The sequence below is a fragment of the Leuresthes tenuis genome, unplaced genomic scaffold (assembly GCF_036924035.1).
Source record: "Leuresthes tenuis unplaced genomic scaffold, fLeuTen1.0.hap1 SCAF_7, whole genome shotgun sequence".
Classification (NCBI taxonomy): domain Eukaryota; kingdom Metazoa; phylum Chordata; class Actinopteri; order Atheriniformes; family Atherinopsidae; genus Leuresthes; species Leuresthes tenuis.
In genome coordinates this window covers 9,217,119-9,233,279 of record NW_027325361.1, presented here as the reverse complement: position 1 = coordinate 9,233,279, position 16,161 = coordinate 9,217,119, and the positions used below count along the sequence as shown (strand labels likewise).

The 16,161-nt window shown below is 38.3% G+C and overlaps 1 protein-coding gene across 1 annotated transcript; it reads right to left on the bottom strand.

Annotated features, from left to right (window-relative positions):
• Window positions 1-12,133: 12,133 nt before the first annotated feature.
• On the bottom strand, window positions 12,134-15,964 carry ptgs2b (prostaglandin-endoperoxide synthase 2b). The gene is made up of 10 exons (XM_072389141.1): window positions 15,801-15,964; window positions 15,469-15,585; window positions 15,232-15,375; window positions 14,935-15,078; window positions 14,478-14,659; window positions 14,286-14,369; window positions 13,960-14,206; window positions 13,378-13,664; window positions 13,134-13,281; window positions 12,134-12,585 (listed from the first exon to the last, which is right to left on the bottom strand). Exons 1-10 carry the CDS (start codon window positions 15,859-15,861, stop codon window positions 12,173-12,175), a joined length of 1,827 nt encoding a protein of 608 aa, XP_072245242.1. The 5' UTR covers window positions 15,862-15,964; the 3' UTR covers window positions 12,134-12,172.
• Window positions 15,965-16,161: the final 197 nt, after the last annotated feature.

Sequence of the window (16,161 nt, the reverse complement as noted above, 5' to 3'; positions counted from 1 at the left end):
TAAGTAGTCAGTAGAGCCTGTTTTCAAACTGATATTAAAGTTCCCTCTGTTGGATAGGCTTACCTACTGTAAGGCCTACCTACTGTCCCTCTGTTGGACAAGGCAAACTACTTCAAACCACAACTGCAAATGTTTCAATGCATTACATACATACCAGAAATAAATACATGAATAAAAAAATCCAACTTTCAACCATGTTCTCCAATATCAGCTATTTGCGCTCTATAAGTAAGAAGAAATTTCATGTTGGTCTTAGCCTTTGAGTAGCCATACCTAAGAATTTTATCTTTGCTAGATACACTGATCTATGTAATCTAAGCACACTTGATAATATATCTCTATACCTCTTTCTATTAGTTATATTCAAGTAAATGTGCTGCAACGTAGGAAGTGTATTTCAAGCTCTACTGACATGCTTTGAAAGAGAGTTCCCCACTTTGTTACCTGTTATCTGATATGTTGTGACAAAACAATACAAAGATTTCACATGTCATGGAAACTTTTGCAGCACCTATTGTTTGTGTAGGTTCACAGGTAGGGCTCAAATGACCATAAATATACAAGCAACAAGACGTGTGACAAAAATAACTATCCTGCTGCTTATCTGTGAACAATATTCGAGTCATGGAACTAGTTTACATTTTATTTAAACATTGTCAATATCTAACTTATAGTAATGGGAAAATACCTTTAATACTCTTAATACACTCTTTAATTTTAGTTGAGCATGTTCTCAGTGTAGTATTGCTGCTTTTAAGTAAAGGATCTCAGTTCCTCTCCCTGTCAAGATGCCCCCTGTGTCACATACAAAAGAAGAGGATCATTAAAAAGATATGCATTAAGGGTTGGTTGCATAGCCTACCACACCATTGCAATAGTATACTAATTAAATTAAATTAATATCTATTAATGGACCATAACATTATCAGGGTAATAGCCTAACTTAGTAGGCTCAGTGTCATTGGTTCATAAGGATAGGCTGTCAAACAAGTAGCAAAGCTAACTTATGAAACGTCAGTTTCAGAAACTGTCACAAAGGGTGATGTAGCAACAGCGGCGGCCCCCTGTCTGAAGAGTTTAAAGATCAGGGAAACACCTCAGGCTCTTTGAAGCTTTTTGTCTCTCTGTGGAAGGCTGCTCTTTAGGGGAGTGGTGTTGCCATACTGCATGTTGTGGGGGGTGATTAGTCTGCAGAAGGTTTTTGGTAGGTTTCAAAGTGAAATGTGAAAATGTGACTGTAAAAGTAAGCAGTGTCTGAACAACGTAAAACCATAATTTTAACAAATTGATAAAGCAATTAATGTTAAGTGTCTCATGTGTGAAAAAGGAGGCTTATGTTGTATAGAAGGCGTGCCATATTGTCCATTAAATCTAGCTTATTTGTGTAAAATTCTTCTCTGCACAATCAGCTCAAAGGGCTCCAGAGAGGCAGTCCACAGCAGAGTCAGCTTACTTTATCAGTTTGTTAGGTTTCTTTGGGCCACCAGCACTGATGCTGCAGCAACAACAGGCGGCCAGCTATCCGCAACTAGTTATAGAAGATATGAAACATCTTCCCATAAATGTTGTTGTTGTCAGCTCTGTCTCTTCCTGTAGACTCTTCCTGTCACATTTTCAGTCTAGTCTGTTGTCCAGGTAAAAAAATCGGGCATCTGCAATCCTCCACTACCACTAAACGTACCTTAGAGTTCAGTTTACTCTCACTCCTCCACCAGTTCTCTGTACTCAGCTTTCTGTCCACCACCTCACAACTGCAGAGTCATCTGAGAATTTCTGCAGATGACAGAATGACAGATGACTGAGAGTCTGGGGTATCCAAAATGAGGAGAAAATGGGGAAAATGCCATTCCTTGCGGTGCTCTTGTGTTAAGATAAACCTTTGAGAAATCTCCATTTTCTTGGTATGCAGGGTGATAAGTACTGCCCTATCTACAACTGACACTAAAAGAAGAACAGGCATAAAATAATACAATTGTGCTGAGTGACAAAATACACTTTTTCCTCATCTTTCTGCATTGATTCAGTTTGAGATATACTTGAGTTTGTAATCCAATAGCAAATCTTTCTTTACATATATGTTTATCGAACTAAAGCCAATAAAATGTTGGGGTTTTTTATGTGAGTGTTGATGATACAGCAGATCTTTGATGTTTTTCAGTCAATGTGTAAAAGTTGTTCAACAAAGATTATTTTGCAGTGGTCTTTCCAGAAAGTCTACAAATATAGCACAATGGCAACCACTTAATGTAAGGTAAGAAAAATAGATTATGCTTGACTGGGTTGAATTATAACAGAGATTATGCCAGATACATTTTTATTAACATTATCTACAAATATAGGAGTGCAAAACACACATTCGATTAAATCAAGCTTGCTATTTTGTAGATAAAAGTCTGGCTTTTCCAACAAATGACCTCCAACCTTTACCTTTGGACCTGGAAGTGTTAATACCTCTCAACTCAGGTTTAGTGTTTTTTCCTTTTTTATACATTAAGACTTTAATTCTACTAGCATTCACACTCAGTCTTTGAACATGTCTGGAAGAATATCAATGGACAATTATTTAAACTTGAATATGAAAGAGAAGGCCACTGAATGTGTACACATCCAACACGCACATACACAATCATTCATCAGCTAAAATCACAGCTACGTGCAGATTCTGGACACCAATTAAGTGTTGCTTTGCTGAATGTTCTGTGGGTGTTCTGTGACTGTCCTGCCAAATCCTGGATCTCTTTGGACTCCAATTCATTAAATATTCCAAGGATAAAAAAAAAAAGAAGAAGCAATTTCATTCACACGATCAAGACGAGATGAGTGAGAAATGTGTTGGAAAACATCAACTGAATTGCTGAAAACGTTAATCAAATGGCTCTTGATTATAGTGGGATTATTGATTGAAAGATTTGTAAATGGTAAATGGACTTGTACTTGTATAGCGCTTTTCTAGTCTAGCTGACCACTCAAAGCGCTTCACTACATGCCGCATTCACCCCACTCACACACATTCATACAGCACGTCTTAGGATATAACTACGTGCTTTCTAAGCATTCACACACATTCATACCCCCAATGATACACTGGGGGAGCAACGTGGGGTTCAGTGTCTTGCCCAAGGACGCTTCGACATGTATCCTGGGGAAGCCAGAGTCGAACCACTGACCTTCCGATTGGTGGGTGACTGCTCTTCCTCCTGAGCTGTGTCTCTTAAAAGATTTTAAGAGGTTATCTTTTTCAGGATTCATAGCTGCTCTTACCTACATAAGCTGCCAATTTCCTCTAGTGTAGATAACCATCAAAGCAGACAGTTACTGTAACATCTGTTATTCAGTAGAAAAATGATTTAATAAACAATATCCAGTAAATGTAAAATATTGCGAAAGGGCTGTGACAGACATTCGAGCTGTGTCACCGACTGAGACTTTGTGTCACAGCCCATTACTAACATGGGAAGGAGAAAAGATCAATTAATTGTCACTTTTCAGTTGCAATTAGTCACTGTGTAAGAAACAGGCTAAGCAACACTGAGACCGAGTGTGACAGCAGCTGTTAGTCCCTCTTGATGACACGTACGGCATGTGGACTGCTTGAATGTACGTGTGTATGTCTGAAATGGATTAAGTTTGGTAAATGCTGTCTAGAATTCACAAGGTGAAACATAGTTCACACTTATCCTTTTTAAAAAGGCTTGAGTATGTTTGTGTTTTGTGTGTGTGTTTCTCTATAATTACATTAATATCTGATGAAAAGACAAGCACACATCTTGGTATGACCAGAGCAACATCAGAATGGGAACATTGTTAAAAATCCTGCAAAGAAATTACGAAATCATCATATTTAATTTATTCACGTTCTGTTTTGCACAGTAAAAGCTTGCTCTGTACAATAATTAGTGCCAACATAAATCAGATTCTTAAAGGAATGTGCCTTTTTTTTCCTTTTTAGAGGAGTAGGATATATTGTTGCTTAGATGTCTGCACATATGAACGCAGAGTCCGGGACAAGACTTTTTATTACTTTTATAGATTCATATTCATTATTTTAAAGAAAACAGAAGTAGAAAAAAAAGAAGAAGCCCAATCTCAATAAATGGCAAACAGAAATTAGTCTTGACACCAGGCCTCATGGCAAGAAGGAAAATAATCGAGAAAACTGTATTTTTAAACACAAATTCTGTATTGTTTTTCTTGCTAATCAACACAACTTGATAAACTGTTTTCGTCAGTAACATTTTTCCATTTCATCACTCCAGCACATTTTGTGTTATTTGCATAGCTGGCATCTAGTAAGTCCAGAAAATATCACTATTGTTTTCCCTCATTAAGTAGTTTTTAATGTCTAACCTTAACCACATTCTGCAGTTGTTTTGTGAATCAAACAGGCAGCCTTAAGTGCAATGTTTCAAAGTTATGTGACATCAAAACTTCACTGATTAGGACCGGAGTTGGTCTCAGGTATACTTCTCAGGTATTAGTATAGTTTCTCCCTAGGTTCCTCAGACCAATGAATGGTGACATTCTACTTTGTCAAACATGATTTAACACTTGTTTCACAACAATTTGACAAAATTCCATGAGTCTATATTGCACATTTGTCAATTTGCCTGCAAAAACAGAGAATTTAGTGTCCCTGGACACGAATCAATAGATTGTGTTTTTATGCCATTTTAACATTTTGATCTGCAGTAACAGGCAAGATTTTTCAAATGGAAGAAGGAAGCCTTTAGCCGGATATTCATTATCTGGATTTCTGCTAGCTACACCAGAACTCCTGGAACATTGAGTGACACACCATAGCCAGTTTGTTACCAGCTCTCAGCTAACTCAGCTTTTTAAGTGTCCATAACCTTGAGTTTCCTCATTCTGTTTGACTATATCGCTTTACATACCTGTGTAAAACTCTTAGAGTTTCACAAAACATAGAAACAGAAATCTCAGTGTCTCAAATCTTTATCTAAGGACTCAATCCATATTTTCTTTAACAATTTTAACACAAACACGTCTTCTGGAGACGTGGAAACATGTCTGCTAGGCATGTCCAACCTTCCAGCTAAAAAGGAATAGCATCAAAATATTTTTTCCAGAATTACTGGCAGCTGAGTCCCATTGTTTGGCTAAACATGAAAAACAGAGCAATGGTATTCTACGGAAGAGAAGTTGGACTTTTTCAGTTGGTGGGTATTCCCCAAATACAAAACTTGATTTGCTTGAATTACTCTTCGCAATTACTTGACAGTAAGGGTACTGGTTCTTCCAGGAAGAAAAGATTGTTAAAAAGAAATCATGTAAACAAGCACATACAAGGCTAATCTGCCAATTGCATCTTATGATTGTAGAACGCCCTTATTGAATGGGAAAGCACCACTTCCCTCCTGTAAAAACTTCTACTAGAAAAATACACGCTTGATACACAAACAACATGTCTTATTAAAAGGCAGTACTTTCAAAATCATGCTAAATGGCAATAAATCAAATCAGTTCATAGTTTTTTGTTATTTGTCTATTTTCTGTAAAAAACATACAGAAAGATTAGACACTAAGGTGTTCTATCGCTGTTCAAAGGTAACAAATAAACTCAACAGCTCTAAGACCAAGGCAAGAGCTGAGGTGGAAGCATGTTTTTACAATGTATTGTTTGTGGGTTTGCCTGTCAGCAAGTTCATGTAAACACTATCTGGCTTATTTTCATAGAACCTATTGCAGAAGTGGAGCGTCAGCTGAGTAAGAGCTATACTATCACTGCACTGTCATTGAAAATGGTAGCTTGGCATTGAAAGTTACAGTGTGATTGCCCTCACAGTCATTTTTGATCCGATAATCCTATATAAAAAAATCAAAAACAAAAAGACAGAAATATAATTTGAGCTCATTTTAAAACATTTTAAATTACACCAAGAACCCAAATTAATTATTTGTGTTTTTTATGCTCTTCCAAAATATGAACAATTCTGTTTAATAATGCTATTTTTTCACGTCATCTAAGTTTTAAAGTATATCTTAAAACAACACTAATTTGCATGTAAGCAACCTTGATTTGTCAACAAAGATAACATTTTCACTGTCAGGGATGGTTAACAAAACTCATGAGTCTCACATAACAAGCAAAGATACATTTGACAGATCAGCTTGTGGTTTATAAAATTATGCTGCTTTTAGTTCTACATTCGTGTTTTGTGTTTTTATATCTCTGTCGTGGTGTGGCAAGAAAACACTGCATGTGAAAACAAAAAGAGGGAAACATTCAGATTTAAGTGTAACTTTTTGACTTTGATTGCTGGAGCTTCATGTCAACTTCAGCTGAAAACCACAATTCATTTTCATACAGAGCAGCACAGGTGTGGATTTTGTTTCACAATACTTTAAAACTGCTTTAGGAAGAGCCCCGTCTGTTGTCAGAGTGCATATTTGTAAGTCATTATCGATTTAATGTTGACTCCCAAAGAAGTGAGTCTAAGTGCAATATTTCAAATTCTTAGGTTTCAGGTTTCATAGAGTGACTGTTATCAGTTTTAAGTGCAGATGAAAGTGGAACTTGATAAACAGAGATCATCCCTAACATCTCTGGTATGTAATGTGATCTACTGCATCCGCTTATTTAGACACACAGATGGTCTGTATAACATACAACACTGATTTGTGGGTGTCTGACAGATGAGTAACAAGCAGTGAGTGTGTGTTGATGACATTATGTGACCGTATGTTTGCGTGATCGTGGGCAGTTTTCACAGGTGTTCTAGGTTTCTATTTAGCTGTTTTCTCATCCTTAGACATAGTTTGAACATAGAGAGGTTTTCGTTTCCTGACTGACCTTAAAAGGCTTGGTTATAAACTGCACCCACTCAGCTGTTTGAACACATACGGTTGTTTAATCGTTTATTATATGTCAATTTTAATTCATTTAAAAGGTTCATTTGACAAGTTGGACAAAAACAGTTGCCAGTTGCCTTGTGTTTCTCATTTATCTTTATGTGTTAGAAAATATTTAACATATTTATGTGAAATCAGGTAAATATATGACTATGTATGTAGTAAACATTTGAGATTAAACCAGGATATTTACAGTGTAGATAACATTGGTGTATGTTAGAGCCAACGCATAGGGGTGATGCTGAAATGACTATCTATTGCTCAGCGGTTTGGTAGTTTCAGGGGGTTGTGTCAGAATCGTAATCATCAGGTGAAACATTCCTCATTGCTGAAGTCACAGAGAGTTACAGGGGAAGGGTTAAAACCTTGCCACGAGTAAAAGAAGCAGCAGATTATGATTTGTTTTTGCTTTTTTTCTGTTTGGTGTCAGTTTTTAAAAAATAAACAGGCTTTTCTTTTAATCCTTTCATGTGCCTACGATGTAGTGCTGATAGATCATAATATAATATTCACCTAATTCTGCCAAGGTTGTCAGATTAAGCAATCCAAAAGCAAATAGGTGTGCACACTCAGTAGCTCAATGAAGATTAATCATTAGGTCTCTGCCACTTATGTGCTAAATAGCTCTTTGTTTTTGGAGAATTTCTCATTCCACATATTTTCCTTAAGTTTATAGTCTCATTATCATGTGTTTTCTGCATATTTACTGTTCCTTTGTGATCTTCTTAATTTACTGTTTGTGTCTTTGGAATTTTTTATTGCAGAATAGTACTGCTAGAGGAGTGCCATGGACCTTTTTGAACTTTTGTGTCCTGTACCAAATAAAACCCTTATTACACTTCTTTAAACTTCTGATAACTCTGTTCTTTAGCTTTTCTGATTTAGACCTTTATGTGCTGATCCAACAGATGGCACGTTAATTGATCAAACCCAATAACCAAAAAAGGAGTTTGTTGACAATATGGAAGAGTTTGACTTCAGTGACATGGCATCTGCCCCAGGCTTTTTCCTAAGACCGTCACCATAACCGCTTCATGCTTGTGAAAGTATCACAACAATGTTACTCGTATGAGTGTATTAAATGTCAAGGTAAACCACAGTCATCTTTAAAAAAATTACTTCAGTTATTATGACACATGTAGAGTGTCCCTACTGCAGTGCTGTTGCCTTAACAACCACAAAACATGTGTTGTCACAATAGAGACTCAGCATTACATGTATGAACATAAGCTGGAAAACTTTGCACAGCAACATAAATGTGCATATGTGGATAGCCACCGTGACAGACTTAAACCTTAGTTTTACTCAAGTGCACCAAAGCTCACAATAAGCTGTCACCTTGAAGTCAAAATAATTTTTAAGTAATTTAATCAATTAGTTGATTGAGTTGAACAAGGGTTGCATCAGGAAGGGCATAAAAATCGTGCCAAATCAATGATGCGAGATTGACTCGCTGTGGCGACCTGTGATAGAGGGAGAGGACGAAGGAAGAAGAAGAGGTTGATTGAGTTGAACACTTATCTGTAGTAATGAAATCATTTAAGCAGGAACATGGCAGTTTCTGTTAAACATGAACTATATAACTAAAGAGGTGAGAGCTGTGAATCTTTAGTTTTTGCAAATGCAAGTTGAATAAGAAGTTTTTATGAGAGCCTTGAACTTATGCTTTTGGACAATGGTTCCATGTCTTTCACATCCTGAAATGGCAAATGGCATCAGCTTTGGAGCTAACCCCAGTAACATCTACCTGCAAGGTGGCACGTAACTCTGGTCTCCGTCACCGTATCCACGCTGGGTCTGGTCCAAGAGAGGTCTAGAGGCGGTCAGGAGGAAAACGCATACTGAGCTGTCCTGATCCTCTCCTGCACCAAAACACACTGCCTGCTCATGCTCATTACATCCACACAAAGCGAGATGCGTTCCCGTGTTCAGTCTAATAGATCAAGATCTGAGCATGCCACACATTGACGCACAACGGAATAATAATAGTCACGCTCGGGCATCTGACAGAGACGAAACGACAACTAACAAATGATATGCTCACACAATCAGGTCATTTTCATGCTACGATGGGCCAAGTCCCTTCGACTGGTTATGCTACGGCTTTGAAGTACAGGACAAAGATTGTGTGTTGGATGAGGAATTGTTTATGAGCTTCAGTTGAGATGACAACTGATGCACATGACTTAATTAATGCAATGTTCTCAGTTGTGTACGTGGTTTTGTTTTCAGTTGTACAGTTGGAAGTGGAGAGAGTAACGTGGTTTCTGCTTCAGTTGTGTGAAATGTGTGAATAGATGGGAAAATTTAGTTAGGCATTGTGTGTGTGTGTGTAGAAGGGATGATGCCTGGTGGTCTGACTCACCACTCTGTGCAGCCAGTCACGTCAACATTCCTTCCACTGTATTTGTTTTGGACTGTGAACCTAAGGAAGAAAAAACTTTGTGCCCTTGTTACACTGATAATTCATCCCCCTTATGAAAGGTTTCCTGTATGCCTTTCGACTGGGTGCAATTCCAGTCCAAAGGATATGGACCAACCCCCTCATGCCTCATATACAGTAAAACAGCCTTTTTATCCCTCCTTCCCTGTCAGCTATTGGAATTTTTTAGGGATCTTCATACTGCTCCAATGTATGCATTGTTATTTTCTCTTTGAAGCACCTCAGTCCAGAGGGTGTTATTTTAACAATCATAAAAAATTATATTGGTATATCTTGGTATGGATTATTAAGGAACTAAAGATACTCTTATCTTCCTCAGGGAGCTGGATAAATATGAATCACCAGAGCCCAAGAGAAATTCACAAAACCATCTGAAGTGGTTCATCATCTCACTACCACTGATCTGTGAGGTGGGAAATCATACAATGCTTCCTGAAGGCATGCGGATCTGCTTAAGTCTGACAAGCGTGGACATATTTCACCTTTTGTGTGGAAAAGTAAAAGCTCTTGATCTGCACAAAAATGTGTGTGTAAATTACAGATATCTTGAAAGGGAATGAAGCTGAGATTAAAACAATGACCTGGACCTGTTGAGTTTTTTTTTCTCTTGTTTTAAAATCTTCCACTTCAACCTTATTGCATTAATCAGATTTATATCTTGCTCTGTATCATGATTTATAGAGATGCCAAGTTTAAGAGGGTTTTTTTTGCCATCAAGTCTGAATTTAATAAAACTTAGTGGAAAGGTGTAGCATTTGCAAGGACAGACCTTTTGTGATAATGGTGCAGATCCAGATCTTTTTCTTTAAGAGTGTAGGACAGGACACTGACTTTAGTGGGAGACTGTGCTCACGTCATGCCTTTATAGGTTTGAGTGACTTGCTTTTAGGATTTAGATAATATGTTTATATATAGCATTCATTAAGATAAATTTAAAAAAGTATTACTATACACTTTTAATGTTATAGTTAGTTGTTTACCTTGTAAAGAGCAGGTAACAGAATATTTCTCACGACACTTTCCCACAGCCTGACCTTATCTTGTGGTCTTGTCTGAGATGCAATCTGATAATGTAACCAAGATGACATGTTGGTTAACTTCATTCTTCCTATTTTATAAGCTTCAAATTCTCAGCTATTTGAATGACTGAAAGATGTGTTCTGAAAGATAAAGAACCCAAACCGAAATAGACATTTTCCTTTGTTACTAATACATTTTTCTATTCAATTTGTACTTTATATTAAGTTTTTGTTGTCTTCAATAATAATAATATATAACAGACTGAATGATCACCAGCTACAATTGCATTTACAATCCTGATTAGGATTGAATAGTTGGACTGATAACAGTACACATATTCAACCGCTTTTAGTTCTTTTCATATTTTGTTATGTTGTATGAATTTCCTAAAATCTCCTTTCTGTCCTCTCTAAATTCACATCTCACATCCCGAAATGTTGAAAAGGCTAACTGAAAAATAACTTGAAATGTTTGTAATTTTCTTTAAGACAGGAAAACTGACATATCATATTGTCACAGATATCTGGAGCTTCTACTCGGAGGTTGAAGCATCGCTTGCAGGGATTATAACTGGACATCTTTTAAGTTATGATGTGACAAACTGTGTGCACCAGAACCTTTCTGCCAGTCTTCTCTGATGATCCTTTCAAATTTTGTCAGTATGGAAGTTGCATCAGTAAACAGTTGTTTTCAGGTCCAACCTTTTAGTTCAACCATCCTGGGTGCTGTGGGGCAAGCTTTTAATAAAGACATCTCTGTGTCTTGTTCAGTTTCCTCTGTCCCTGCTTGAGTTTTAAACTTTGCTGCTTCTAAGACCATGCTCTTTCCCTACTCACAACAGTTAGAAATGAGTGCAAACAATTCAACTTTGGTGTTTTTTTCCCTACGAACTCTGAAGGCTTTCATGTGTTGGTCACGGAACAAAGGTTTCTATTTGGCCATAAAGTGCCGATGGGTGGGTTGCTCTCATGAAAGTTTCAGCCAGTACCACACAAGTTCTGTGCAGCTCAACAAAATGACCATCATGTTGTCTGTTAGACTTCATATGGACATTTGTCCTAACAAATCAGGTCCAATCAACTAAATTCATCACAGTAGTCCACCTGACTCCAGCTGTATGTGCATGCTTTGCACTGTAATTACAACAGAACGAAGGAGGGAAAATCCTCCCAAAGCCAAACAAAAAGTTTATGCAAGAACAATGGCAATGTCTCAAAATGAAACTGAAAACAATATCATCTTATTTCTTATAAATGGGTTGTCAGCATTTATTAACATCAAAGTTGCAAGTTGAGCAAGCAACAACTTTAAATTTCATGCTCATACAATCATATCGCACAATTCCTATAGAGTAACAATTCACTCTGATGCAGACTAAAAACAAAATCCTTTAACAGAAATGCACTTTCATGTCTGCTAAATCTGATCAAAACAGTCAACGTCGTCATTGTAAATGTTACTATATTATGATGCTGTAAAGCTCCCAGCTGCTGGGCTGTCTCCATCTAACGCTAACGTTAGTGTTAGATGGAGACAGCCGTGCAACTGCATGGCCATTAATTGGAATAACAGCATTTAATGCAAGGAAACATTGAGTGTAATGTTTGCTACTGTGTTGTCAAAACTGTAAACTAAATTTCAAGTATCAAATTGCAGTGACTAAAATTATTACAGAGACAATAACTTAGAAAATAATTTTCAATAAATACACACTTTTCTCTTCCACACTAAAATCTGTACAAACGTACAAATAAAAAACTTACTCATAATCTATAAATAGAAATACAATAAATATAGAAATAAATAAATAAATATTTACTAAAAACTTCCTTATAATAATTAGAGCTCAGTAGTCCTTTCTTTCAAAATGACCGTGGGGTTGATGTTGCTGTCGCGTGAGTTTGATGTGCTTGAGTTGATGATCACGGAGCCGGTCTCTTTAACATCAGGCACGTGGAAGGACGCCACAGGACAGGGACCCCGCACATTGTTACAGACAAGCTTCTGCAGGGAGGCAGTGTTTACTATGTCGAAGCCAACGCTGCCTCCGAAGGTGCTGGGCTTCCAGTACTCAGGGGAACAGATGGGGTTTCCCATCAAGCCTTTGAGAGAGAAAGGGGCCCCCATCTCCACCATCGTCTCTCCAAAGATGGCATTGAGACGAGGTTTCTCCACCAGCAGACCCGGGTAGAGCTCCACGGCGTCGACATGCCCATACAGCTCCTCCAGCACTGCAGCCATTTCTTTCTCTCCTGAGGGAAAAAAAATGGTTTTTGTCAGCGATTCAATCTGGCTTCACTCACTGGTTCTGTAGCTGCAAAGTCAGCCCAGATATGACCTACATAAGGCTAACTAAACCTTTTTCCTCTTGCCTTTGCTACCAGCCTCCTTTTTAAACAAGCTAAAACTGTTTTTGAAAAAAATCAAGATCAAATCTTCATTCGAAAATTTAAATCGTCCCCCCAGAAACAGGAGGTCTCTCCTGTGTGTTTACATCTTGCTCTTTGTGAGGACACTCTGCTTACACTACGTCAGGATGAAATGAACATCTGGCTCTTAGAGTCACGGAAATAAATACCTAACCTCCAAAGCTACTGGGGACTATGTCCAAGTCATTTCCCTAATAATAAGTAAACTGTGGTATGAGCTGTAGTTGTAGTATTTGGGCATGTTTTCCATATGCGCTTTACAGTTGGTAAATGTAATAATACTTTGGTATGAGCAATGTTATTGTTAACCTATTCATTAATCTTATTCCATCATCTTTTCCACACATAAAATGAAGTTGAACTTATCTCACCTGTCAGGTCTTCAAAAGAGCTGTAGGGCTTCATGGAGAATCGCTTCCTGTAGGCATTCAGAGACTGGTAACGCATTTTTCTGCTGTCCTCTATGGACTTAATCGACACATACATGATTGCTGCTGGGACATTACGACCACCAGCAACCTGTAAAAAAGAAAAAAAAAAAGGTAAGTCATCGAGCTTTAAACAACAATGGCGTTCAAATCTGATTCCTGCTACAACAGCATTAACAGTTCTTACCCGTCCTGAAATTTGCTTGGAAAATGACTCCACCAGGTTGCTGATGCCGTGCTCAGTCACCACCGAAGTGTTGAAGACAAACTCTTTGTAGCTGTAATCTTTTTCCTCAATGTGGAAACTATCAGGCATGAGTGGGTGCCAGTGATAAAGTGTGTTGAATTCAGATGCAATGCGGTTTTGGTACTGGAAACGCTGGTTAAAGAGCAGCTCGGGGTCAAACTTGAGCTTGAAGTTATACCCACTCAGGTGCTGCACGTAGTCCTCAATCACAATCTTGATGGTCTCACCTGCAAGGCAAATAATAACACATTATAGATATTCAAAGTCTGTTTTTTGTAAATAACCGAAACATTTCCTCTTTCTGTTGCTATAAGGAAACAGCTGTGTTTTACAATAAACCATTTTTCCTGCTCTGAGTGCAACCCTGTTGATGGTTGGTGATAAGCAAAATAATGACTACAACTTCCCCAAAAGGCCCTGCTTGCTTACAGGAATAGAATCTAATTTTCATTTTAATGGTACCTTCCCTGTCATGTTTTTTAAATTTTATTTAAGTTCCTTAAAAACGGCCTGAAGACTCACCAATAAGAATGAGCCGTGAGGTCTGGAAGAGTCTTTCGTCATCCCAGTCAGGGTGGACCTCCTTCAACACATCACACACTCTGTTGTGCTCACGGAGCCAGATGGTGGCATACATCATGAGACCGGGGACCAGGCCGAATGCCTCGTGGCCAACAGCGAAGCGGTGAGAGTCTGCTACATGAGGCGGGTAGTGCATCTCGGCACCCACTTCCTTAACCGTTGGGGGGTACATGTCTCCATCCAACATCTATGAGAGAACAACTGTGAGCCACAAATATGGATTTAAAGCATCTATCTGCCTGAACTGCAACGGTCTCGTCTCGTACCTGATATTTAAGTTTGCCATCCTTGTGGAGTCTGAGCTTGTGCTGCCTCTCCAGGTCACTGCCATAAATGTGGCTGAGGTCCACCTTAAATCACATCAACCACACAGTTAAGACGTGATTCATATTAAAACAAAATCCATTTGATAAATGTGGTCTCTGTATCTATTTTATCTTGAGACCTGCTGTACTCACCCCATGACCTTTAGCTCGAGTGAAAGCAGGGCCATTTTTCAAATCAGATTTGAAGAACTGGTGGGTGAAGTGCTGTGCGAAGAAAGCAAACATCAAGCTGGTGCCCTGTGGGTCTGGTATAAACTGTCTTCTCATCAGGAGCTTCTCAGCCAAAACCTTAACATCAGGGAGCTCCTTTTTACCTGGAAAAAATAAGAGCATAAAAATGATAAAATATCACAATCACAATGCTGAAGAAAAGATTATTTAAAATTATAGCTCTTTATGTCTGCTTCATAATTTCAGTATTTATTTAAGACTAGGCTTTATCTCTGGCTTGCTGGGGCAGGTTTTGCTCAGCCTGTGAGAGAAAAAACTTGTGTGCTCTCTCTATGATCTAATGAGAGCAAGACATTCTTGCGCAGTGTTTAAGAATCTGAGAAAACTGGTTCTCCTAAGGTAAAGAACGAGCACTCACCTTCTACTCCCATAGGGGTTGGGCAGTCCTCAGGTACAGGGGGAAGGGAACGTGTATAGTAAGACAGGTTGGAGTATGCTTCCCAACTTTTGTAACCATAATGGGCATTAAATGTTGGAGGGCTATCAATCAAGTGGGATCGGGCTAGAGTGAAGAAAAAAAAATCCTTTTAGTCTTTCATTTATTACAAACATTACCACTGCCTCTCTACAAGTTGTTATACAAATTATTTAATGCGTTCTAAAGAGGTTTCCAATCCAGTTTTTCATTTTGCCTTCAGCTTAGGGTTAGACTTACATGTCAGCACATATCTCATGATGGCATCCCTGAGAAATGAAATGTTGTTGATGATGTTCCAGAAACCCTTAAAGTGGGTGAGAATGTAATGGACTGTGTTGGGCGATGGCTTCAGGGACACTTTAATCCAGGTGAAGAATTCCGCTGTAAAGGCCAAAAGGGAAGGTGAATTAACAGGTCACTACAAATCCCATTATAATTTTAGATTCTTCTCCTGTGTACTGTTCATATACTTACGTGTTGTGCAATTTTGTCCATAATACCCTGTGCGAGTGCAGTCACATTCGTAATCATCTGACCCCAGAGCTGTGCAGACACCCCTATTCTGGCATGGCTCTGAGCAACACAGGTTGGCTGGAACAGGTAGATGCACAATTACTCAGAATTCAATATGTTAGCGTAGTGTCAAAATATAACTGTTTCTCTCTCTTTTTCAAAAAGATTTAACATTTTTAGGAAACTCCCTAAATAAAATAACAAGAAAACCATCTTCTAATATGATTTTTTTCTTATTTTTTGCTTCCGCAAATTTGTTACTTGTGGAAAATGGAAAATTATTTTCAGCTTACCCCCTTCGCAGACAAGAAAGCCCAGGGCTAACAGGAAACCCGCAAATGTAAATCTGTTCATACTCCAAGTGCTTCGTCAGGTCCTCTTTTTCTTGTTCCTCTTCTCCGTCGCTCAGTCGCTCTCACGTTTGAATGTCCACAGGCGCTCGCGGAAGCCTCTTTAACCTTGCGCAGTGACGTCAGCTTATGGGACGTCATTTTTTATGAATGACTACACAGCCACGGTTTATGGATGCATTTCGGGAGAATTTGTTCTTTCACAATCCAAAAATCTGTTCAGAATCCAACAATGGATTTGTTCAATATATTCATTTATTTTGGCACCGAGCATACATAAATTACCTGGTTTAATGTTAATTCT

Excerpts from the sequence above, each read along its gene's own strand:
- ptgs2b (XM_072389141.1), bottom strand. The coding sequence starts at position 15,861 with ATGAACAGATTTACATTTGCGGGTTTCCTGTTAGCCCTGGGCTTTCTT. Across the intron at positions 15,586-15,800 it reads CTTTCTTGTCTGCGAAGGGG|CCAACCTGTGTTGCTCAGAG; the intron begins GTAAGCTGAAAA and ends TACCTGTTCCAG. Across the intron at positions 14,207-14,285 it reads ATGGCAAACTTAAATATCAG|ATGTTGGATGGAGACATGTA; the intron begins GTACGAGACGAG and ends GTTCTCTCATAG.